At 51.2% G+C, this 25,149-nt stretch overlaps 1 protein-coding gene across 1 annotated transcript; it reads right to left on the bottom strand.

The window, feature by feature from the left end:
* Positions 1 to 248: 248 nt before the first annotated feature.
* On the bottom strand, positions 249 to 24,065 carry MASP1 (MBL associated serine protease 1). Its single transcript, XM_054385900.1, has 11 exons — positions 23,857 to 24,065; positions 21,368 to 21,593; positions 13,509 to 13,686; positions 13,123 to 13,254; positions 12,699 to 12,895; positions 12,240 to 12,387; positions 11,618 to 11,736; positions 10,701 to 10,779; positions 5,767 to 5,904; positions 4,682 to 4,756; positions 249 to 1,144 (listed from the first exon to the last, which is right to left on the bottom strand). The coding sequence occupies exons 1-11, from the start codon at positions 24,063 to 24,065 to the stop codon at positions 249 to 251; spliced, it is 2,397 nt and encodes a 798-aa protein (XP_054241875.1).
* Positions 24,066 to 25,149: the final 1,084 nt, after the last annotated feature.

Below are 25,149 nucleotides of genomic sequence, written 5' to 3'. Positions count from 1 at the left end.
CAGCACAAGCTGAGGATGCCAGTTGAGATCTTGCCCTTTGCTCCCTTCCCCCAGCTTCCTAGCAAGCATTTCCTAAGAGCACAAGCAAAGGGGTGCGGGACCAAGCGAAACAAATGACGTGGAGGGCTGGCAAAGGCCTGACGTGTGCTGAGCATCGTGGCTGCTGCTTGCGAAAGACCAGAGTCTGGAGCACATTAAACAACAACAAAAAGAAGAAAGGGATCTGTGGCAGCAGGCTGCTTAGTCACTCATCTCTCCAGTTCCGGCTCCAGAAGTGTCCACCTCTCTGAGGAGCCTGTTTTCTTCTCCACCCAGTCCACATAGTTGGAGACTTTGGTGTACACACCATACACCTGCTTGCTGCCACATTCCTCTGGGCCACCCCAGGAGACCAGCCCTTGGGCCACCCACCGCCGAGTTCCGGGGTCCTGGATGACAAACGCTCCCCCGCTGTCTCCCAAGCAAGTGTCCTTCCCACCTTCGTAGTAGCCAGCGCAGAACATGTTCTCGGTCACGCTGTAGTTCCCCGACCGTGACTCGTAGCTGGTCTTGCACTCTGCGTGCAGCACCACTGGCAGCTTGACATACTGCAGGATGTCGGACAGCGTCCTCATGCCTGAGCTGATGATCTCATCCACCGTGATGTTGGGGTTAGAGATACCCCAGCCAGCCACCAGCCCCAAAGTGTTGGGGTGAGGCCCCTCCAACTCGTGCTCAAGCTGGGGCAGGCAGACAGGCATCATGTACTTTCCCATGGTCACTTTCTCCTTCAGCTTCACCAGAGCAATGTCGTGGTTGTAGTTCTGGATGTCAAAGTCCTCGTGGAGGATGATCCTCTCCACCGTCCGGTTCACAGCCTCCATCTTGTTTCTCACATCGTGCAGGGCTAGGTAGACAGTGACGTGCTCCTTATTGACGGGGATGACAGTCTGGTCTCGCCGCTGAGAACGGAGCACGTGGGCAGCTGTCAGCACCCAAGAGTCGGAGAGCAGGGCCCCGCTGCCAAACCATTTGTCATTGGGCACCCGGGACATGTCCTCCACCACAATCAGGGCCTGCCAGGGGAAGAAGCCAGGCTCTGCGTTTCGGCCGCCAATGATGCGCTTGATGATGCCGGGCAGAGGACGAGCTGGACGGCCACACACTGGTGACAAAAGGGACAGGACAGTTACTCCCACCACACATGGCCCCGGCATGAAGGAAGCTGGAGAGCCCTTAATGAAAGGGATGGGCTCATGGCAATGTCCCATGTGCTGGATCTCTACTCCAGAGAGGAGGATTGTGGTGGGTTGAAATTCCCCCAACATTAACTTCACCAGAACAGACCTGAACTTTGTTTTGAGGACTAAATCTTAAGGGTGATATCCCCAATGGAATCGTTTAGAATGATAATTGTTTTTTCTTTTCACACCCTATAGTGATTTATTTACATTCTTGCTGCTTTGTGCTCAAGATCTGTGAAAAATTTTAAAGGCATAGCCCTAAAACCAGTACAAGGATTTACCCTGCAAATTGTGGGCTCATCTGTGGTGAAGAGTGAGCTATTGCCCACTGGGTATGAATGAGGATGATCAGAATTGTGGATGACACACTGCTGGACTGTGGAGGCTTTCATCCAGGGTTGGCTATCCTGAAGCTCTACAAAATCTTCTGACATTGAAGGAATGGATTCAGCAAAATATGTGAGCCAGGGTGGGACTTCGACCACTCTAAGCAGTATCAGACCTTAGTCTTGGTTAGCCTCTATGTGATCTGTGCTCCAGATAGTGACCATGACGTTAACAGATTTCTTAGGGAAGGGTAAGTGGAGGAATCTTCTGCTGTCTTAAAGACCTGGCAGGTGATATGATTTCTGCCAAGCTTGGATTGCAGTAAAACAGGGACGTGACTTAAAGGGTTGTTGTACAGTTGAGGTGGTAGGTAGGACAAGAAGATGGCTTGAAGGCTATCCTGTACTTTGCAATTCCTCACTTTGCAGTTCAGATTCTGGAGTGATTTGATTGGATCCACATCACTTCAGAAGCAGAAGGGCCAAATGAGTAATCCTGCAGCCTCACTGTGCCCTGTGAGCTCACTCAGCCCTTCCCAGAACATCCCCCCCATTGCTCAGCTCTTGCTCAGTGTGCCAAGAAACCCCAGGGAACACAGGCAGCAGGGTTGGAGCCTGACATCAGCCCAGCCTCACCCCTCTCTCTGAGACCCATCATGAGGTCTGTGGCCATAGCATTTTCCCTCCTAGAGGGGCTGTGGCTGGAGAAGGCTCAGCTGTGGGATGTTGCCTAGCACCATAGGCTTTACTCCTTCATCTAAAGTCCTCACAACAATTCTGGCAGCCAAATCAGCATCCCTCTGCTCAGCTCCTCTACAGACCTGGAATTAATGTCTGAAGACACCTGTTGTGCTGCCTGGTTTGTCTCCAGGAACTTTATCCCTGCACTGCAACATGGTGTGAGGAAGAAGAGAGATTCATCATGCTGAAGGTCGCTCTGAGATGTTTGGACAGGGTGGGCAGGGACAATCCTGCTTCTGAGGAACTTAAACCTTGGGACATGATTGTGGGTTGTGGGGCTGACTCACACGTGTGGCTGCACTGTGGAGAGGGACTCCCAGGTTGTTTGAAGGTCCTGATGTCACTGGTAGGTTATGGGAGCCAGTTTGGGCTTATACTTCTACAGCTGGCAAAGTCCTGAATAACAGAAGCTCAGATGATGGTCTCACCCCCCCAAGCCTTCAAAGGGAACCCATATCCTCTATGGAAAATGCTAGGACTCTTCCTGATGCTCCCTGTGATACTATCACCCCATCTGTGCACCCCTCACAGAAAGAGGTTCTGACCCCCCAGGATGATAGAACTGGGGCTGACAGTCAGCTTTGCAACCAGGATGGGAACCCCAGGATCTGCTAACATGGATTTGTTGCAGCCAGGGTCTGAGGTTAGAAAAACTGTGGCTCTGGCAGTGAGGGAGCATGGTGAGTGTTTCTACCTGTGCTTCACTCTCCTGCCTTTCCCAGTGCTGCAAGGAGTAGCAAATGTGCTCAGGCAAATAACTCCTCTGTCCCAGCCCAGCGAGATGGTTTTAGAGGAAGCACATCCAGCCAAATATTTATTCTATTAAATTACATATCAAAAATGCTGACTGGGCTGCAAATGCTCCCACTAATGGCAGAGGCAGGCGTGGAGTGGCCTGGAAGAGGAGCTACTAGTGATGGGGATGTGGCGTGAGACTTAGGGGAAAAATCTGAAGAACAGCTGGCCAGATGCTGCCTGCGGATCCTGATCTCAGGAGAGCGTCACCCTCTCTCTGGGATTTTCCATTTTCCTGAAGCCTCTCTGACTTCTGTCACTAATCAGGAGGCCTGGAAATGGCCCATGAAAGCAGTTATGGCCCCAAAAAGATGTCCCCATATGCTCCCAGCTCAAATTAGTTCAGGCTGAAACATCAAGGAGAGATGCAGGGAGCAGCCATCGCAACAAAGCAGCCACAGCCCTTGGAGCTCCATGGGGTGCAGGCAATCCTAGGGGGTCCTTCCTTGGGCCTTGCAGTTGCTCAGCATGGCTGGAGAGCATACACCCTCCGTGGGCTTGAGCTAGATCCTGAGCCCCTCATGGTTGCAGCTGTAGCTGCTGTATGGCAGCCACATCCCTGCCCCTCTCCGGGGGCACATCTGACCACAACTCACAGCCGGGGCTGCCTCCAGTCCCCCCTAGCAAGCAGCCAGACCTCACCCCAGGCTTGGTCATGGCCAGCCAGCATCCCAGGGACTTTTGTTTAATCCTGAGTGGGCACCTGGCCTGGAAACTTGTTGGCTGCAAATATTTCTGCTCAAAGGCTTGGGGCTTTTCCTTCCCTGCAAAGCAGCTAGGTGTTTCTGAAAGGCTTTGAGAGATGCTAATTGCTCCTGCATGTGGACACACTGCTAACTGGAGTTGGCAGCCAGCTGTGCTTGGCAAGTAATGTTCTGCTCTTGGCTGGAGCCATCTCCGGTGATGCTGAGGGCTCAATGATGCCGGCGCTGCTGGTTTCCTTGTCTGCTGGTGTGGGTAGCTTGGGGAGCACTGACAGCCAGGATTACTGTGACCCCACTGCCACTTGATAAAGCCAGGGAGACATGCCCTTTTCACTGCTGCACCCTGGGCAGCCAGGCCAGCCAGGATGGCAGGAGGGCTCTGTCCCCAACACTCAAGCAGCTGGATATTACTTTGAGGTCGTTCAGTCTGGAGAAGAGAAGGCCCAAGGGAGACCTCATTGTGGCCTTTGAGTACTTAAAAAAGGCCTGTAAGAAAGATGGGAACAGTCTTTTTAGCAGGGCCTGTTGTGACAGGACAAGGGGTGATGGTTTCAAACTCCAAGAGATTTAGACTAGATATAAGAAAAATGTTTTTACAGTGAGCGTGGTGAAACACTGGCACAGGTTACCCAGAGAGGTGGTAGAAATGCCACCCCTGGACACATTCAAGGTCAGGTTGGATGATGAGGCTCTCAGCTCAGGTTGTCCCTTCTCACTGCAGGAGTGTTGGATACACAATCCAAAGCAACTCAAAACATTCTATGATTCTGTGATACCTATCGCCAGGGCACATGGCACAGTTGCCAGGAAGCAGAGTCCCTGCCTAGGGAAGCAGCAGGTCAGGTCGGGCATGGAGGTGTTCCTGCAGGAACCAACCTCTCCGGGCTAGTACCTGGTCGGCAGGAGGGCAGTTTGGTCCCCAGCTCCTCGCTCCTCCATACCCCTGATGCATCACACGTGTAGGTGGCTGGAAGAGAACAAAGCATTAGCTGGGCCGTGGCATGAGGAGGTGTCATCTGCAGCAAGGAGATGCTGGACAGCTGCCAGGACCCTTTCCACCTCCACAGCAGGAGGTAGTTTCTCTTTTCTCTGTGCTCCATTCCCTGGTGGGAGGGACAGCCCTGTCCCCATAAAGGGGACATGTCACCGTCCTCAGTTTCCTTGCCTTGGGTTGTCTGGAGGGCTGTGCTGCTCCCTCAGCCTCAGCTGTCAGTTGCTGCCCTGTTAATGCTGCCAGTGCCTATTCTGCAAATGCATGCAGGATGCTGGGACCAGATGCATGGGGCCAGAGGGTGTGCAGAGGGATATGAGCAGGGAGACAGGAATGTGAGGAAATCATTTGGCTTTGCTTGCTGAGGGAGAAGAAGGAAGAAGGTTTGGGGTGTGTGCACAGCCCTTCTGCTGCCCTGAGCTGGGTCTAAAGGGTGCAGAGACCTGTGGTGCTTTGCACCTTATGGTGTCTCTGGTTGTAGACCATGTGGATCAAGGGGAAACTCACTCTGCCATGATGCCACTGCCACCTCTTCAGCTTTGGCTATGCTAGACATTTGAGTTCTGGGATGGGGAGCCTTGGGGTCCCTTTCTGAGGCTGCTGGACCTGATTCTCTTTCCAGCAGCAGCTTGTTTCATAGAGATACAGAAAATTTCATGTGCTGCAGAGGGCAGATGGCAGGGTGAGAAGGCAGAGTGCTGAAGAACCATCACACTGCTCTGCCAAGGCTGTGAAACACACAGGCAATGTGATTGTCAGTGCTAACTCCATCCTACCTCACTGTAGAGACAAATGTGGCCCATCTGACAATCCAGGCAGTGCAGATGCAGGTTATGATATGTGTAGGCTACATCCACAGCCTGCTGATTGCAGAATGTCTCAGAGTGGCCATCCCAAGCTCTCCCCACTTCCAAATGTGCACTCATGCATGGCCATTCACCCACCCACACTGTGCCATGGGGATGTGGCCCAGCCCCACTGCTCACCAGTGCTGTTGGGGGCCATGTGGTAGTAGGGATGCTGGCAGTGGTACTGGACGGCTGCTCGGTAGGTGGTCAGGTTGTTCCTGGAGGAGAAGGTGATAAAGCCATGCTCCAGCTCTGGTGGTGCTTTGCAGTCTGCAACTGAAAGCCAACAGAGAAGGTGGGTTGAGCTCTGTGCTGTTTCTTGGGGTGTCCAGCTAGCCAGTGAACAGGTGGTGCTGGGCACACGGTCCTATGGGGCTGAGCGAGGGCTTGTATAGTCCTGTATACACTTTGTCAAGGGAGGCACAGCCTGATGTGGTCTCAGACAGCAGCAGGATGCTGTTCCCAGGCAGGACAGACTGGCCCTGTGAAACTCCACCACAGCCATCCTGCTGTTTTCACAGGGCACATCGATGGCACTGCTGGACACCAGCAGCACAGCTCACCCACAGCTGTACAGCCCACACCACTGCACTGGTGCAGACCCCAGTCCTAGAGCTCCTCCTGTGCACTTATCTAGTGTTATACCTTTGTGAAGGGAAGAAACCTGCTCTGCATCTTTTGAGAGATGGTCCTAGAGTATGTCTTAGCATCACAAAATCATGGAATTGTTTAGGCTGGAACAGACCTGTGAGATCATTGAGTCCAAACATTAACCTAAGTCCACTGCTTAACCATGTCTTTATGCATCACATCTCCATGTCTTTTAAATCCCTCCAGGCAGCCTGTTCCAGTACTTGACAACCCTTCCAGTGAAGAAATTTTTCCTGATGTCCAATCTAAACCTCCCCTGGTGCAATCTGGGGCCATTTCCTCTTACCCTGTTACTTGGTACTTGGGAGAACAGACCGACCCCCACCTCTCTACAACCTCCTTCCAGGTGGTATTAGAGAAGGTCTCCCTTCAGCCTCCTCTTCTGCAGATTGAAAAACTTCAGTTCCCTCAGCTGCTCTTTACAGGACTTGTTCTCTAGACCCTTCACCAAGTTCATTGCCCTTCTCTGGAGCCACTCCCGCACCTCAGCGTCTTTCCCTTAGGAGCAGGCACGAAAAAGCAGACAGCAACTCACCAACCTGCACCATGCATCCCCTCTGTGCACAAGGCTTTGCTGAGAGCATAGCCCCATCCTTCCTACTCTGAGTCTTGCTCAAAAAACAGTGCTGATAAACATTTACAGATGAGGCTGAGCAATCCTAGGTCCTGGGTGTCCTGTGATGGCAGGAGATGAGACATTGAGAGTGTGTCTTGGCTGATCTGCAGGCAAGGGGAAGGCTGCCAGCAGATGTGGATCAGATCTCACCTGCTCCATCATGGGCAGTTTTGGCTCTGCTTCATCTATCCCTGGTGTGGGCTTGGGGTTTGGTGAAAGGAGAAGAATTTTCAGGATGCCATTGCCTTTTCTGAGGCCTGCCCATGGTCCCCTTTCTTCCCTGCATTCCTTGCAGTGCCCTACCCAACCTGTCCTCCCCAGCTTGTCCCCTTCACTGGGCCTGTGCCATGCACCCCAGGAAGGTTGCAAGGTGGTTCATTCACCAAAGCCAGGGGTCACCTCGTGGGAGCTGTGTCTCCCCATCACGCAGGCAGTTCACAGAACAATTGGGGGATGCTGTGCAGCCTTCCCCAGCCCTGTCCTTGGGGACCTGAGCCAGAGAAGGGCAGGAACACTTTTGTGGAGATGTATTCTGCAACATTTATGAGAGGTAAGTAGGAGATGAATGGCTTGGCAGAAAGCAAGTTCTGTGGATCGGGGAAGACTTGGGCTCTGGGAGCCTTGTGCTCCAGGATAGGAAGGGTGCAAGGACAGGAGCCCTAACTCCTTATGCAATGATCCAAGATAATGAAGAAAGAATTCACTAGAAGCAGTAGCTGGCACCAGGGACGTGCTGCTGCCCAGGGTTAACCACCTGCTTGGGTGAAAAACTCCCTGGTTTATGGCAATATTCTGCAGCTCACTGTTCACCAGGATTCCCTCCACCTGTCTGGTAAGGATAGCAGGTGATGGGATGGGTGTGTGGGTACTGCCAGATTAGGTGGAGGCTGTTGGGGGTACCTGTGCCTTGCAGAGGGTAAGAGGAGGGGACACAGACTCCTCTCACCAGCCCCTGGGATCCCCAGCCAGCCTGAGCTTTCCTGCTCAGTTCCTGAGCTGCTTCAGTGCACACTACTCCTGTGTCAGGGTATGACCAATGGTGGGACCTTTATAAGGCACTGGAGGATGCTGGGGCTTTCAGGGGAAATGGAATGGATGTTGAGAGATCTGCCTAACTTGCACAGCTGCTCTGGGGTTGTTTATGGCTGCAAGAAAGCACCCATTTGCCCACACAGCCTGTCCCCTCCCTGTGTGTCTGCCAGGCCAGGAGCAGACCTGATGGCTGGCTCTTGCACAGAGATGTTGCCCAATCAGTGTCCTAGGTCCAGCTGAAAGGGTGAGGAGAGGGAGTTTGTGCTGCGAGCCTTTCCAGACTTCTCCCTTGGGAAAGGGGCCATTTAGCATCTCTGTCATTGTAGGATCGGAGGTGGCCCAAGCTCCCCAGCATGTATTCTTCCTCCTCTCCCAGTCTGGTCCGCAGCTCAGCATCCTCCCAGCAAAGCCTCTGATGCCTCAGGGACTCCAGGGTGCATGCCGTGGGCTTCCAGGGACATGAATGGGGCCAGACACCAGGCTGCGACCTCCTTCAGCCTGAGGCCAGCCTGTCCTCCCCTCCACACAGCCAGCAGTGGGGAGCAAAGGAGAGACAGTGGAGGACCCAAACTCATGTGCCAGTGCCAGGGGTTGGTGCCTGTAGGACAAGGCTGGTGATGCCCACCCATCCTCCAGGCCTCCTTGCCCGGAGGATCTGAAAGGCACCAGAACTCTTCGAGAGAGGAGTGGAAGGAGTGTTTCTTATTTGTGACACTGGGCCAGGGAGGGAGGGCAGTGGGAGGCTGAATCCAAACAAACAAACAAACAAACAGCCAGGCGTGCTCCTTGCGCAACCACCGCCTTGGAGCTGAGCCAGGCCAAGGCATCTGAGCGGAGAGGGAGGGCTGGGGAGGCTGTGCCGGGAGCTGATGGCAGCACGCAGTCCCCAGGCAGCGGTGCCGGGGCCAGGCAGGCGCCGCTCAGAAAGCACCAGGCGCAGGAGGGTTAACAGTGCCATGCCAGTTAGACAAGCCATGGAGATGGATTTGGTATTAGGGCCAGGGGCAGAAGGGACCTGCCCTTGGCACTGGACAGATCAGAAAGGGACATCGAGACAGGCTGCCCGCCAGGCCGGCATGGCCGGTGCCAGCCTCACGCAGCCACTTGCTCGGAGCCAGCTCTTCCCTCTGTCTGGTTGTCGGCTCTATCTGCAGCTGCTGCACCGAAAGCAGAGGAGAAGGAGGAGAGCAGAGAGAGAAAGCCCAATTAGTAGATGAGCAGAGAGAGGCATGCAGGAAACCCAGCCCCCAAAACACCAGAAATCGTTAATGAGTGCCCCATGAGCCATGCCAGGGTGCTGGGTATACTGCGGAGACACAGCCATGCTGAGGACCTGCTCACTCTGCTTGGCTGGGGCAACCTGGGGACAGTGGCTGGGAGAAGCTGTCACGGGGTTGTGCTTAGCCTTGCCAGGCCACGGAGCTGGATTTTATCCACCTTGGCTGAGAAGTTTTCTATTTTCTGCATTGCTTTCTAAAACCATTTTAGCTCGGGCCCTGATACTCCCAGACATCCTGAGGAGGTGGGAGGCATTGCAGTTTGGAGGCCTGATTTGCCCATTTAGGGGCTTCTTGGCTTTCCAAAAAATGTCTTAGACATGTAGTGTAGTGAGTCATATCACACACGAAAGGATCAGTTCCAGCCCAGCTGGTACAATGCAGACAATCACTTCAATTTTCTAAAAAAAAAAAAAAAAAAAAAAAAATCTGGGGAGGGCTAAAAATATTTACCTAAGTGGTTTTAGGTGTTTTCTTTCTTTCTTTTTTTTTTTTTCCTAGACAATGACAGTTTTTGTCACTGTTCAAGCTGGATAAAATCAGTGATTATGGTAGTGAAAGCTGTAGGAGTTCCTTGGTGGGGCTAACCCACACCTGGTATCATAACCCCACACTTTCTAAGGAGCCCTTTCAGATCCAAATCTATTTAGTAGGTCTGAGAGCCTCCCAATTTCCACTTGGAATGAGCAAACAAGTAAACTGTAAGGTAAGATCCATGATATCTAACAGAAAAAGCATCTGCCCAGATGAGAAGAACTTGAATCCCAACATCCCTTGAGAGCATCTTGTCCTGCCTCCCCTGAAAGGGTCTTTTTCTGAGCCTGTTTGCTGTTTTTCTCCTCTCTTAGAGACTGAGCAGCAGTGAGAGCCATCCTGAAGGCTAAGGGTGTTTGGGGAAAAGGTATTATCAGGTACATGTCCCAAACCTGAGATGAGAGAGTAGCTGGGTTGATGAAAGAAGAGATGATGCAAATAGTCACCCATCCTTTCAAAAGGTATTTCCTCTCTTTTCCCCTTTTCTCCTGTTTCAAAGTTTGTAACTATTTGGGTAGCTTTCCTCTCCCCTTTCATTTAGCTGAGCATAGTTCAGGCTAGTACCTGGGAACTCTCTAGTGCCCTGGGCCTTAGTAGCCTCTGTTGGTAAGGAAACTTGGACCAGGATCTAGAATATCCCAAACTGTCTAAGATTTATCCAGCTGAGCCAGTTCTCAACAGCCAGGCTTGCTCTTTCCTTGACAGAGAAACAGCAAAGTGCCTGGCAAATCAAGTTACATGAGTAATCTAAACAAAAGCACCAAGCTCCTGCTTGTGGCATTTGGATTGAGCTCCATTATGTTACCCAAGAACAAGCCAAAAGATCTTTGCAAGGTTATGTAGCCTCTCTCTGGGCTTGTGTCACTGAGTAAGGAATTCCACTCTGGCAGGGAAGCTCCCTTTAGCATGAAATTATTTCAGCAGGAAAAGGACATTGGCAGGGTAGGGAAGAGTGTCCTTACTTTTGCAGATAGGAACCTTGTTACTCCATGTCCCATCCTTTAGACATTCGATCTGGAAGGAGTCACTTTCCAGGTCATCCTGTGCAGAAGATGCCAGCAAAAAAAACAAAACAAAACAATCCACCATCAATGTACAAGTCAAGGAAATTAACCTCTCAATAAAAGTAAATTTCTTGGTAATTTAGTCAAAAAATATCCAGACCCCCCTGGGAGAGGACCTTTCCAGCTAAAAATTGCAATGCAGTCATAATGAAAAACTTGAAGAAGAATTTTCTTGTTTGCAGCAACTCAGTGGAGTGCTGAATGCAAAAGAATTGGAACAATTTATTCCTACTTCTAGGTGCTGGGCTGGTTAAAGAGGCAGCTCTACATGAAGGATGAGTCTGGAAGGATATCAGGGAGATAGCCACCTCCACATTGGAAGTCAAAGCAGGCTACAGGTTTGGAGGGAAGACAGCCACCCTGTGAATCACTTGTACTCCCTCTAGTTCTCAGCTGTTTCCTGGAAAGGGCCTGCCAAAATCCTGGCCCTCTTGACTTGCCAAAGCTGTCCCAAAGCCCCTGAGGACAGCCTGGTCTCTGGAGGCTTGCCTCTCTGGGGCTGTTTGGGAAGCTGAGCCCTTGCCCACCAAGGTGGGGAGCAGGCAGAGCCTTGGCAGCAGCACTCAGGGCTTTTGCTGACTTTTCCTCTGGCAGAGGTACCAGGTCTGGCACTCAGGAAAATGCCATCTCCCCTCTTCCCCTGTGTCTTTGGAAAGGGAAGTTTGTGGCTCTCAGAGGAAGCTTTTCCTTGCCTCTGGAAATGGGATAAGGATGGTGTGTGGGATGTGTTCCCTCTCCCAGAGACGCAATGGCTTTGGGAGGAAGGATTGCCCCTTTTCTACCCAGATGCCCAGCTCCACACTGTCACCCCATACCTTCAATACTTTGTATCCAGTGTTGCAGCTGATGACAACCTGGTCTTTGAAGGTGTACTTGGCTTGGGAAGGTTCAATTTTCCCATTGAGTGGGGGTTGCACCAGTGGGCATGGGTTTCCTTTGATTGAAAAACGAGAAGCAAAGCAAAACTCAGAAGAATAAATGGAGGAAATGCAGAGTCCCAGCTCTGACACCCAGATCATGTAGCACAGCTTGAGAATCCTTGTCCTGCTCCTGCTATTAGCCTACACTGGAATGGCTCAGCCAGGGTCTTCTCCTAGGAGTAAAGGCTGAAGGTCTCACTTACCTCCAGTCTGTACTACTCTGGCTTTGAGCATTACAAAGCTGGGAGCTAGTAACAGCAGCTTGTGTGATTATCCTGCCCAAAACTGCTCTGCTTTGCCATGTGGTCTTGTCTCAGGGCCCATCAAGCATAGGGGAAAAAAGCACCTGCTGAAGGGAGGACTCTGTGCTGTTTTGTCCTTTTTTTGTGATTTCTGGAATAGGCTCTTTCTGGAGACAGGATCACGGACCACCAAACTCATGGACTCCACTTGAAAGGTTTAGGAAGCCCTTCACATTCCCCCAAACTAGCAAACAGAGGAAAGCAGCAGGAGTTACCAATTGCTGTGTATGACAGCTTCCAGCCTCTGTTCTCTCCTGAGTTGTCACTGTGGAAGAGGATCTGTACGCTGTTGGTTTGGGTTTCAATGGGGCCTGGGGACTTCTCTCCACAGAAAGGGCCAAACTCTCTTTGACCAGCTTTGATCTGCCGAGGCAAAGAAGAAGGATGAGCAGCTTGAGGGGGATCTTTGATCCTTGAGGATTGCTTCACCCTGAGGCTGATGGATGGTGCTGCAGTGGGGTCAGTGGGGCTTAAGCACCATGAAGTCAAAGAGGGTCACTGTTGGCTGAAAGGGTCCGAATCAAGTGTGGTAAGAGAGCTGGGAGCCACTGAGCACAGGGCTCTTGCTGGTTTCATCACCTCTGTTTAGAACAGGGAAATTTTGGTCCCATCGTGAGGACATCGGGGAAATGACAGGAGAGTGGGACAGGAAGAGTGTGGAAAATCCAGCTCACCTTGATGTAGTCATAAGGACAGGTCACCTCAGGGTGGTCTTCCACATCAAAGCTGTCGTCAAAGCTCAGGGTGATGAAGAAACCTTCTTCCAGCTCTATGCGGTACAGGCAGTCTGAGCTCTTGGGGTAGGGGCTGGGGAAGTCAGCACTGGTGATCACTCCACTTCTCTGGGTGTAGAGGTTGTCACTGCACTCCACTGAAACACAGCCATGGCTCTCTCAGGGCCCTGCCAGCCATATCCTAGCCCTGACCATGCTCAGGAGTGGGGTCTGCTGGGTGGCCCATGGAACACATGGGTCCATGCAAGAAGAACCTCCCACAGCAACCTCCAAATATGCCTATGGCTCAGAGGATCCTGCTCTGAGAGCTAATCTATATGATGCAGCTTCAGAGACTAAACCATTTCATTTCTCTGGGTGGTACCTTTGCAGGTCCTGTTGTCGGAGTGGAGGATGTAGCCGAACCTGCAGGAGCAGTAGTAGCCTCCAATGTAGTTGTGGCAGTAGTGGTCACATGCCAGCTCCTCATCGCTTTTCTCCAGGCACTCATCCACATCTAGGATGGAGAAAACAAGGAAGGGAGGTCACCTGGAAGCTCCCCGTGCATCACCTCTTGTGGGAATGTTTGCTGCAGCATTGAGAAATTAGTTGTCCCACATGGTGGGACACCTCTGCAAGTCCCATAAGGTCCAAGGGCTGCACGCAAGGACTTTTCTTGCTAGGGTCCCCAAGGCTGTCCTGTGATGTGGTCCTAGCAACTTTTGTATGCTGCCCTAGCAAAATGGTCCTGCAGGGTTAACTGCTGCTTACCCACAGCGGTGTAATGGGCATCAAAGCCAGTGAAGCGTTCCTCATTGGAGAAGTCAGACCTGAATGTGAGCCCCATGTAAGGCCCTGGGGACAGGATCACTTGCTGGCCAGGAGCCTGCTCTGTGTCTGTTGTCTCTCTGCCACAGAAGGTTGCCAGCTCCTGGTCCTCAGCTTCAATCTGTTAGCAGAAAGAATGGGTGAGTGCTTGGCAGAGTTTGGGACTTACCTCCTGGATTCTCCTGAGCACTTGGACAGTGTGGGAGTTTGACATGTCCCTGGGGTGCTCCACAGTGCTGGTCACCTCTGAATTTTCTCTGCATATGGCTGTGATCATGGAGAGCCCATGGTGCTTTCCTAAGGGAGGTCAGGCTGGGCTTGGAGTCATGCTCTGTGCCTGTGAACTCAGGTCTCTGCTTGCTCCTGATCAGCCTGTTCCCTGACAGGGCTCAGCAGTGTCTCCATGGGGCAGGCTGGCCCTTCTGGAGGCCTGTGATGACCCTTGCCTAAGGATGCAGCTCTGTAACCCTGGCTGCCCTGTCCTGCTCAGCACCGTGTTGCCTTGGTCCTAAAAATCAATTGCCGGCCATTCCTGCTGCATCCACCTCACCTCTGCAGCCGAGCTGCAGCCAAGCTGCAGAGGTCAGAGCATGCCAGCCCTGACTCTCGCTGCTCTGGCTCTCTGAGGTGCTGTTACTGCAGTAAAGCAATTAAATGGTTTCTTCAGTATGAACTCAGGGACTCAGGTCTGCCTGCTCCTGCCTGTGGTGACCCTCTGCAGCAGATGCTGAGAGAACAGGTAGCATCTGGGATGTGGGGAGGAGCTGTAAGGAGAGGATGCAGGGCAGGAGCCTGTTTGGGATGTGGGGTGAGGACATAGGCAGGTGTCTTGGAAGAAGGGATGTGAAAATCAGCCCGGGGGCTATGTTGTTCCCAGTCAGATCTGCCGGTATGTGAAATGCTTCCCCCTTGTCTTTTCCCTCAGTCCAAATGTTGATCAGGGTGACAGCGTCTGTGTGAGGGCTGTACTGCTCAGAGAGCACTGGGACACCAGAGAAGCCTCCCTTCCTCCCCCTCCTTTCCTTTTTCCTCGATGTTTTCCCCAGAACTGTTTCTGCACTGACTCCATCTCCTGCAAATCCCACCCCCAGCCCCTGTCTCGACCACAACCTCTCCCAGCTCATTCCCAGCACCCTGCCAGCTTTCCCCCAGGAGATTTGAATATGAATAACCCCTCGGCTGAGGAATGTGATGAACACCACCAGGCCAGCCCAGCACCGCTCATGCCAAACCGCTATTGAGGCCCTGATGAAGCGTGCAGTCCCCCAGCCCACGCCTGGGGAAAACTGTCGCCTGCTCAGGGACCCCTGGGGACCCAGAGGTATTGCAATGCCATCCCTGGCTTGCATGGTCTCAATGAGGCAACATTCTCCTCCGGCTGCACCCCTGCCTTCTGGAGACCCTCAGGATGCACCATCCGGAAAGAGTCTGGGGCTGAACAGGAAATTTCCCAGGGCCGAGCAAGCAGGCGGAAACTCACTCACACCAGGGAAAGCCAACGTGGAAATGGCAACTCAGCATGCCTTGACATTGCCTCCAGATATTTTCCATCCTCTCATGCAAGCTGGAGCTGGCCAGAAAAGAGAGAGACTTTCCGATGATAAATTTTGAGAATTTGGAGGAAAAAGCATGAGCCCAGTGCTGGGACAAAAAACTCAATTGAATTATTATGTTTGCTTTTTTTTTTTTTTTCTGTGTCTGTGTGAAAAAGCATTCAGGATAAAAAAAAAAAAAAAGAAAAAAAGGAAAACAAGTCATTTGGGATCCATCTGGTTTCAATCCCTTTGAAATATACTGTGGTGCTTTAGAATCTCTTTTAAATCTGAAAGAGATTGTTATGAAATGAAATAGTGTTTCAGACTGAAAAATGGGAGCAGCATCACCAAAGGAGAAGGAAAATGACACTTTGGCCCCGACACAGTCTTGGCTGTGTGGCACACAGCCTTTTCAGTAGAAACTGCTTTTTCTAAGGGAAAGTTGTGGGGAAGAGCCAGCTCCTCTGTGCAGGGCTGGTAGCTGTCACCTCTGCAGGGAGACACAAGCCACCATGTGAATTCCCACTCCTCTCCTCCAGCAACAGCCAGTGCAGGACCTGCAGCACAGCATTTCTAAAGTACCAGAAAACCCTCACACTACCCTGTGTCTTGGCCCGAGGATGCTCCTGCCATGGGTCCAGCCCCCAAACCGCCCACAGTATCTCTGGGTAGAGCCCCAGAGTGGCAGGATGAGGCCCGGGAGAGCTGAGTTCTCCTCACCAAAGGTATCCGTGGCCCCTTATCTGTGACGGGTCCCATGCTCCGAGCCACAGGGAGCAGAGACAGCCCTCCAGCAGTAAACTAAACAGAGAGGTCATCATCCCTGGTTAATATTTGCTGCTTCTGCTGAGGACTGTATACTTTTTCGTCGATCATTTACATCCAGTGAGCAGGCTGGTAATTAAATCCTGGTTGTTTGTTTGGAGTTTCTCCCTCTCGGGTCACGATGTCGACGTTTTCACTAGAGAAGATGTGTCCCTAAGGGAAATATCAATCGCCGCGGAGAAATTCCCTATAAAAATACGCTGAAAGAATCTGCCTTTGAAAAGTAAAATACAGCCACACTCTTCTGCCTGAAATTTACCCCTGCCACTGCCTCCCGCTCTCTTCCCTGTTTCTGCTTGCCTCCTCAATCCCTCGTTGAGGTTTCTGCCCTGCTGGATGGAGGCAGATGGGGAGTTTCTTCCTGGCTGTGGCTCTGTGCCCCCCACCATTTTGGCTAAGAAAAGTGGTTACCCAAGCTGCGTGGCCTCCTGCTGCCCCTTATTGATTTTGGCTTTCAGGGCAGGAGGTTGGAGCTGGGGCGCCCCAGCTTGGCAGCAAATAAATGTTGCCCCGGGGCATGGGCTACTGGGGATGCCAGAGTAGTGATTCTCCAGAGATTCCCTCCTGCAGTGGGTGGGTTAAAGAAACGCCAGGAACATCGAGGGGAATTTGACCCAGCAGTATCTGCTGCTTGAGAGGAGCAGGCAGCCAGCAATATGGAAATGCAGCCACCAGCCCCCCCTCCAGCCCTTCAGGAATGCGCTAATTGGATTGATGAAGGCCAAACATACCACTCGTAATATATATAAATGGCTCATTAGGCAGAGAAATCTCAGTGCTGGGCTGAAGGCACTGGGAACATGAGATGAGGAGATGCTCAGAGACAGGGAAGGGCATGAAACAGCCCTTGCCAAGCACCCTTGCAGTTCAAGTGCACACAAGAAAGCAACACCCAGATGAACATGGGTTGTTGGTTTTGTTTTGGTTTTTTTTTTTTTTTGCAAGATGACATGCTGCTGTTGCCTGTTGGAAATGAGGCAGGGATGGGGCATTTCCAGCAGGAGCCTCACTCTAGGTCTCCTGGAGATCCTCTCCCCAAAATGCATGTGATTTGTCCCCAACATAAGTTAAGAATCCTTTCGTGTACAAACATGCAACTGAATTTCCACATGGAAGCAGCAGCTGTGCAGTGGGGGAAAGGGAAGAATGGCTTCTGCTGCTGTGGAGTTAGCTTGGTGTCTGGAGATTGTCCCCTTCCATGGACTGCTGCATCCACATGACCTATTTCTGGACCAGTCCTGTTCCCTGGGAAGGCTGAGGGCGTAAGGAGAGTCTAAATGGGATGCTGGGGTGCTGATGAAACTGATGGCTCAAACCCATGCCTGATCCTTCTCCCTTCCCCGCATGGGGAGTAACTGTGGTCCCCAGTGGTGCAGAAGGTGTCTGGTGCCACCAGACTGCTCTGTGAAGAGCCAGCAGGATGGGAAAAGTGAGCAACAAAACCTTGGGTTCTCCCCTCCTCCAATCTGCCTCTTTGAATTTGAAGTGGTGTTCTTGAGACCACACACCCTCAGCGTATGCATCACACCCTGGCTGAGGATGTCTGAGAGCTCCAAAAGAGGATGCTCTTCTGAACCTCCAGTTCATGCCAAGCCCTGATTTGTGCTTTTCTCTCTCTTTTGAGCAGAGGAAGGTGTAAATGTGTCCCACACACCCTTTAGCCCAGCATGCAAATTTGATCTGCTATACACCATAACCGCTGTGCAAAACCTTGGGGGTGATGTGTCTCTGTCACATTGAGAAACTTTCATAATCCCCCTGCCAAACGCCAGTTCCCAGGGAGGTGGCCCCTGCTGCAGCTCTGCCTCACCAGCTTGGCCCATACCCCTCATGAGTCCCTCACTGGGGACAGCTAAAACAGACTCCTGTGCTCAGTTGGGCCTCTGGACACCCTCAAGTAAATTTATTTGCAGCCATTGGTTTTGCCTGAGATGCCTGGTTGGCTCCTGAGCACCCACATGTGGGGTTAGTAGGAGTCCTGCCTGGGTGAGCAATCAAATGGCACAGATCCTCCCTGGGGACACAGATGTGAGTAGCAGCTGTAGAGAAATGTCTCAAGTGCCATGTGTAGGCAGAAGTCTGAACCTGAAGAGGTATATACAAGGGAGATTTGGGTTGTGCCAAGAGAGATGGGACCCACAGCCCTGCAAAGTGTCACAGAGCCCTCTGCCCTCCTGCCTCTATGTACAGCTGCAAAGACCCACCATAGACAGCCCCTGGACTTGAGAGCAAAGGCAAATCCCTGGGTCATGTGGTGAAACCTGCCAGGTCTCAAGCATGTGTCATCCTGGATCAGGACCCAGTGGCAGGGATTGCGGAAGAAATGTAACCCCATGAGGACTATGAGCCAGCAAGGGCTTGCCATGGGCTCTCTTGAGGAAAATCATCTCTTCTCACTTCAGTCAAGGACCTGATCCTAAGCTAGAGTCTAAGCCTTCAGGGCCTTGACGATATGGACAGGACCATAGGCTAAGATCTCCTTAATAAGCTCAAGGATTTACTTGTGAAGACTTCTCCACTGTGCTTCCTCCATTGGGATTTCATCTCCCATCTCCCTGTCTCTACTGCAGTGCTCCTCAGTGACACTAGTCAAAATCACTTGACCTGATTCCCCAGTCATGATTGTGGCCTTCAAGGTGCCCTTGGCATCAGTGCTGGAAGCTTGTGTGCAGTGCTGGGTGACCCTAGGAAGGAGCTGGGTGAACCACAGTGAGACCTTCCACAAATGAGGAACCCCTAAATCAGCTCCCTGGGGACAGCGATGAGCCTGAGGAGGAAGGAGCACAGCGGAGAGCAGGACCTGAAAGCCCAGTGCAGATGGCTGCTCCCTCCCCATTCCCCTGGACACGGCAGGTAGCTGAGGGTGGTCATCCAAAAGCTGGGGAGAGGCTGTCTCCAATGCAGTGGGACCTGGAGCTCGGCTTCCCAAGGCATCTAGCATTTCCTACCTGCATGGGGCTTCTTTGAGTGGCTATTTTGGGGGTGGCTCTTCCTCACATTCCTCCTGGTTCACTTCCTTACCGAAGTACCACCTCCCCTCTCTGCCATCCCTGTTTGCACAAATGAGCCTCCTGGGCTGTGAGCATTTCTCCAGGAGCCATTTTCTTTTCATATATATATATATATATTTATGCACACACAGAGATATGCATGTGTGTGCATATATATAAATGAACAGCTATTGTTTTAATTAGCCATTGTTTCAGAGATCTGGAAACTGTTCCCTACTGAAGACCACCCCGAAGGCAGAGATCTGTGTGGGTTTATAGCTTGGCTCTCCCTGAACTTTCCACTCAGGGTGACTTGCTGCACTGCTGGAGAGCTCAGGCATGTGGGCAGCCGAGAAGGTAAGGAAAGTGAAGGTCAGGGCATGGTGGCTCTCTGCCTGTTCTAAGCTGAGTTCCCACCTTGCATCGGACCTGCTCAGTCTCCATTTTGACCTTCTTCTTATGGCAGTAAGAATGGTGAAGAACCCTGATGGAGAGCCCAGTCAGAGCCATGGTCAGAACAAACAGAGTGTTCCTTTGTGCACACATAATCATTGGTTTAACCTGTGCAACCCTCTGCCACAGGATGCTTGCAGAGATTAAAGTCACCCATGAGTTCAGAAAGCAATGGTGCCTGGGAATCCATTGAACACAGAGGTACCACTTGTGGCTTTCTGAGCATCTTTGCTGGCAGAGTATTAACAGAGAAGCACTTTCCTGTGCTGCCTCTATAATGATATCCTATAGCCATGCACTGTGAGCCTCTGTCAGAGAGGGGGCTGGTGCTGTTTCTACATGTTGTGTGGATGCTGACAGAGAATGGACACAGGGAGGAAAATAGCCATGGAGTCACTTGCTGGTCTCCCTGCTATCTTTCAAGCTGGTGGTTTAGCAGCATGAAGATTGCCCCCCTACCCAGCAGAGTAGCCTGTGGAGCTCTCATCCATTTTCAACACTTTTCAAATGTATTTCTGTGATGGAGGTTCTGTAAACTGAGTTACAGCCCAGAGCAAATTTATACAGCTGAGATCTAAATCCAGGTGAAAAATACCACCTTCTTATGGAAATCCAGAGGCAGGGAGAGATCTGGTGCCAAGTTGGCACCATGGCCAAATAACAGGAGCCTTATGAAAAAGGAAAACTGAGCAGAGGGTGAAGGGCAGGAGGAGGGGTAAAGCATAGAATGGGGAAAGTTTCCAAGTAATTCACTCCTTGAGCTTGTTGGGTTTTTAAAGCAGTATATCTCTATATATGTTCCTGGCCCTTGTGCTTGGAGAAGATCCAGGAGAAGCAGAAAGAACTAATCAAACCTCAGTGAGAGCTGTTAGTTGCAGAATGAGTGCCAGCACAAAGGGGAAATTAAAGCAGTGAACAACAGAGGGAAAAAAATACAAACGTTTGCTTTGTTTTCTTAGGGCAAGAATAAAATAATAATTTCAAATAGCTGGCAACTGAGTTCTGCAGTTCCAGACCTGTGTGCAAACTCCACCTGCCTCTGTGTGGAGGGGCAGGGTGGGTCTTGTGCTGGGCAATGAGGTATGGCTTGTTCAGCCAGGCAAACCTAGAACGCACCTGCTTGCTACTGCTGGGCTCCTAGGAAGCACCAAACCAGACCAAGTTCAAAGATATGGAGAACACAGCTTGTCCTGCATGTGAAGGAGAGCCTTGCTTGGAGACATCTGTGATGCAAGAGGCAAGACACTCTGTGGTACTGCAGGGTGTGGCCTACCACCATTTTTGGTGGGTTAATGCCCAGCAATGAAGCAGACTGAAATATTTTGTGGGTTTGGCCATGGAGCTTCCTGGGAATCTCCACAGCTTGTTTGTGCTTCAGGTATTTGCCAGCAGTAGCCCCAGAATTTGCATCTCAGCTGTGAAACGGGTTTGCATTGAACCCAAAGGAGCCTTTGGGTCTGTGGCCTGCAGCTTGTGGGAGGCTCTGCTTGGAGATCTCAGCCTGCAGCCTTGAGCTCAGGCCTAGCCTTTCCTTTTTTTGCTTCCCTGGGGTCTGGACTGGGTGTCCCAAAAAGCCTGCAAAGCCATGGTCAGGGATCCACGCTGTCTGCAAGGTGCACTTGTGGCCATGCCCTGGCTTGTGTCTAACTCAGAGGCTCTCCTTGCATCAGAGTGGCACAGAGTGGGAGTTTAGCCACAGCAGTTTCATCAGCCCACAGATGTGTAAATCCTGTTGGGTCCATTGAGAATTAGGTGCCAAATTACCTCCAGAAATATGATCCTCTGTGGGTAAGTTCTGAATCTGGTGTCCCACTCACTGTCAGTCCAATGGATGCTGTCAGCTTACCTGCGCTCTCCCTGTTGTCCACTGGACTGACAATCCATGTGCCCAATAAATGAAGAATGGCTTGTCCCCAGCATTTCCAGCACCATCCTCTCTCAGCTGGCCAAACAGGTCTGCCATCTACCCCACCACCTGCCCCATGATGTCACAGCTCACCTTCACATAGTCGTATTCACAGAGGTAGGATGACTCCAAGTCAAAATGCATGAAATACAGCTTAATTTTAAATCCATCAGGCACAGAGATGTTCCATGTCACTTCTGAGTCGCTGGGATAGGAGTCAGGGAAGTTGGGAGACTGAATCTCTCCGAACATGTCTGTCAGCTCAACAGCATCTGCTGCACAGAGCAGCAAGGCACAGAAGGACCAGGTCAAGGGGTACCTGGAAAACACACGGGAGGAAATGAAATGAAACTATGGCGATGCCACAACCTGTTGAGGACTCAGACTCTTTTTCCAAGTGTGTCATGTAAGGTCACACATTGTGAAATGGCTGGGAGAGGAGATGCAACGGACTGTCACCATGAGTACTCCCCCTGCCAAGTCCCAGAGAGATGGAGGTGAGGGTGGGAGTTGTCTGTGGCTCTCAGGAGGTGAAAGCCCCTTTGAAATATGGGCGATGCAGGCTCCATGTGTGATGCAAAACCATCTTCACAGCTCCCAGCCAGCTCCAGGAACTATCAGGAGCTTGGCACTTCTCATTCTTCTGGTAGCAACAGCTGCTGGCAACACATCCTTTATCTAATGGGGGGTCTGGTGGGCAAATCTCCATTTAATGGCAGAATAACCATATGGATGCTTAATAAAATAAAGACGCTTTCTAAACTGGTTTAATGAAAGCATCATGACAATAACTGGGAAGTATCATTATTATTAACACTGCTTAGCCTCATCCTGCCAAATTGGGATTGTTGCCTCTCAATACATGGCACATGTCATTGCAGCTGGGCAAAGATGGAGAGCAGGCCCAGAAGTATAACCCAGCATGTTTCTCTTCTCTTCTCTTCTCTTCTCTTCTCTTCTCTTCTCTTCTCTTCTCTTCTCTTCTCTTCTCTTCTCTTCTCTTCTCTTCTCTTCTCTTCTCTTCTCTTCTCTTCTCTTCTCTTCTCTTCTCTTCTCTTCTCTTCTCTTCTCTTCTCTTCTCTTCTCTTCTCTTCTCTTCTCTTCTCTTCTCTTCTCTTCTCTTCTCTTCTCTTCTCTTCTCTTCTCTTCTCTTCTCTTCTCTTCTCTTCTCTTCTCTTCTCTTCTCTTCTCTTCTCTTCTCTTCTCTTCTCTTCTCTTCTCATTTCCCCCCCTTTCCTTTATTTCCCTTTGTCTTTATTTTCATTTTCTTTTCCTCTCCAATCTTAGGGTATCACTTGCCCCACATGGAGAAGCACACAAAGGTTGAGATCTTAAGTCATCAGTCAGCTTTTAAAAAAAATCTCAGCCCATAGAGTTTGCCCAAACTTGTTACCAGCTTGTTTGTCCCAGAGGAGGGCAGGGAGTACAGGTAAATCAGTGGCAGCCCATCTGACCTCACACCAGCCTCAGGTTCCATTTGAGCATGAAAGTGAGCACAAACTGAGTATTTCTGTGTACAAGGGAGAACACTGCCTGTGCTGGAGGTGCAAACGGAAAATCCTGTGCCATTGCGGGGGACCCAGAAAGAGGAGCAGACCTCAAGCTCTTTACACTCAGTGGAGTGCACAAAGCAAAGGAAACATGCAGGAAACTAGAGCCATTAGAGACAAAAAATTTCCATTTTCTCAATCAGGCACTAAGGCCTGGCAAAGGCTTGTAGGTGTGTATTTCAGGCATTGGAACTACTCACATGTACACAAACACCTGGTTTCAAAATTAGGGCTTGATTTAGGTATGTTGGTGAGGAAATTGAAGCTATATGAGAAGATCATTTTTAACCTGTTGGTGTTCTCTCAAATCCAGGGTGATAGATTGCTGGGGTTCGTTTGTGTAGTGCCATCACTTTTCCCAGCTCTTCATTACAAAGCCAAGTTAATAGGAGCTGAGAAATTTGGATTGATTTTTCTTTCAAGCAGAGTGAGGTTGAACATGCCTTTTTCTGACAGCTTGTCTGAAACCACAAAAATGTGTGAAGGGAAAATCTGTTTCTCCTCTGGTCAGAGTACATGTACAGGGCTGGATGCTCAGTTGGTGTAAATGGGCATCACCTCCTTGAGCTGAACAGGCCATTTGCCAATGCAACTCCCTGATTTCCTTTTAAACACGGGAAGAAAACAACATCAAAACTTTTTTCCCTGCCAGGAATGTCTTGGCCTCATGTAAAAGTGATAAACTACCATGGTGTGCATAGAAACCTGAAGCCCATGCAGCATGTCCAGCCTCTCTCGCACCTTTCGCCCATGCACCACGGCAGAGCATACGCCCAGGCTGCATGCCCATCACCCAGGGCTCCTAGTGGCTCTGCCGGGGGATTCCAGCACGCGAACCGGGATGCCTGCACACAAGCCGGACTGCAGCACAAAGCCGAGGCATGGGTAACGCCTCGTTTGCTCGCGGATGGGGAAACCGGAGCGACGGCCATCAGAGGGAAACCTTCTCCAACCAGATGGTCCCCTACCCGGCTGTGCCCCCAGAACATTACGTGCGAGACCCCGGGGTCAGCCCGTAGCGGAGGTACTCACCTCATGTTGCTTCTGGGAGGCTTTGACACAGAGAGTCGCTGGTTGGTTTGCGGGGGACGGCTTTGCCTCCTTCCAAACCCTCCGCTGTCCGCCTTATCTCTGTCCGGAGCTTTGTGAGCGTGTGTGTGCCTATGTGTGTGTGCGTCTGGAGTTGTCTGGCATTTTCCATGCAGGTCACGCCTTCCCCTGCCTGCAACCGTTCCCCACATCCCCACAGGCACGCATGCAGACCTGCCCGCATTGGAACCGTCCTCCCCGCTGCCGCCTGCCGCCGCTCCCGCCTCTCCCGCCGCTCCAGCAAGCGCCGTGGCATTCAGGGAAGTTTTTGTCTTCCCTAATCTCCAGAGTTTTTTGTGTATGCCCATGCACACTGTGTTTTCTCTTGCTTTTTCCCTCCTTCCCCCCCTCCCCACCTAGCCTGCTTTGCCAGATGGCTAAAATTTGCTTCTCAATAGGGTCGGAGGCTCCGGCAAAAACAGAAGGCAAGAAAGGGTGAAAAAATGCAAAACAAACCAAAACCAACAAAATCCCCCAAACCTGTGCAGGGATAAAGAGCTTTAGCAGTGGTGCTGCAGCTGGGAGCCGTGTTTGGGACTTGGTTGCAGCTCAGTGCCAGGCAGCTTCTGGGATGAGAATCTGGTTTCCAAGAAACTTTCCAGTTGTGACAGTTCAAAGAAAATCAAGACTTCATTTGCAGCGTCCTGCAGAACTCAGGAGCTGCGGGGTTCATCATTTTGTCCCAGGGCAAAAAAGTAGCTTTATATGTGGACTCTGCTCAGGAGGGGGAACTTTGAGTACTAAAGTTACAGGTTTTGATCCTGACTCCCTCCTGTTGAGGAAACAGATAAAAACATGAACACTTCTCAACTAAGCCACAGAAGATTCCTTCCCCCTTCCTGTGCCAGGCACGAACCAACCCCAACCCCTCTTGTCTGCATAGCTAAGTGGGAAGAAGATCTATTTGGACTGCAAACAAGGAAGAAGATCAATTTGGGCTGCCCATAGGAAGTCAAAGGATGCAAGCGAGTCCCTTGTCCAAAAATGACAGCCTTAGAGACACACGAAGAACAAAACTTTAATAGCTGTTTACCAGCTTCAGCTTGAGCTCATTAATGTAAACCCTGCAGACATCCCCTGGCAGGCACAGATACATGTGTGGCGTGTTAAAAGGAGCACACAAACAAGAGCGGGGAAGAGGCAGGGAGACAGGGATGTGCTGGCAGCACTCCTGGAGCAGCAGCTCCCAGCCCTCCCCGGACTCCCCAGCTCGCTGATGTCAGGCTGCGGCACTGC

This window comes from Indicator indicator, chromosome 13 (genome assembly GCF_027791375.1).
Source record: "Indicator indicator isolate 239-I01 chromosome 13, UM_Iind_1.1, whole genome shotgun sequence".
Lineage (NCBI taxonomy): Eukaryota > Metazoa > Chordata > Aves > Piciformes > Indicatoridae > Indicator > Indicator indicator.
This window is presented reverse-complemented; position numbering and strand designations above follow the sequence as displayed.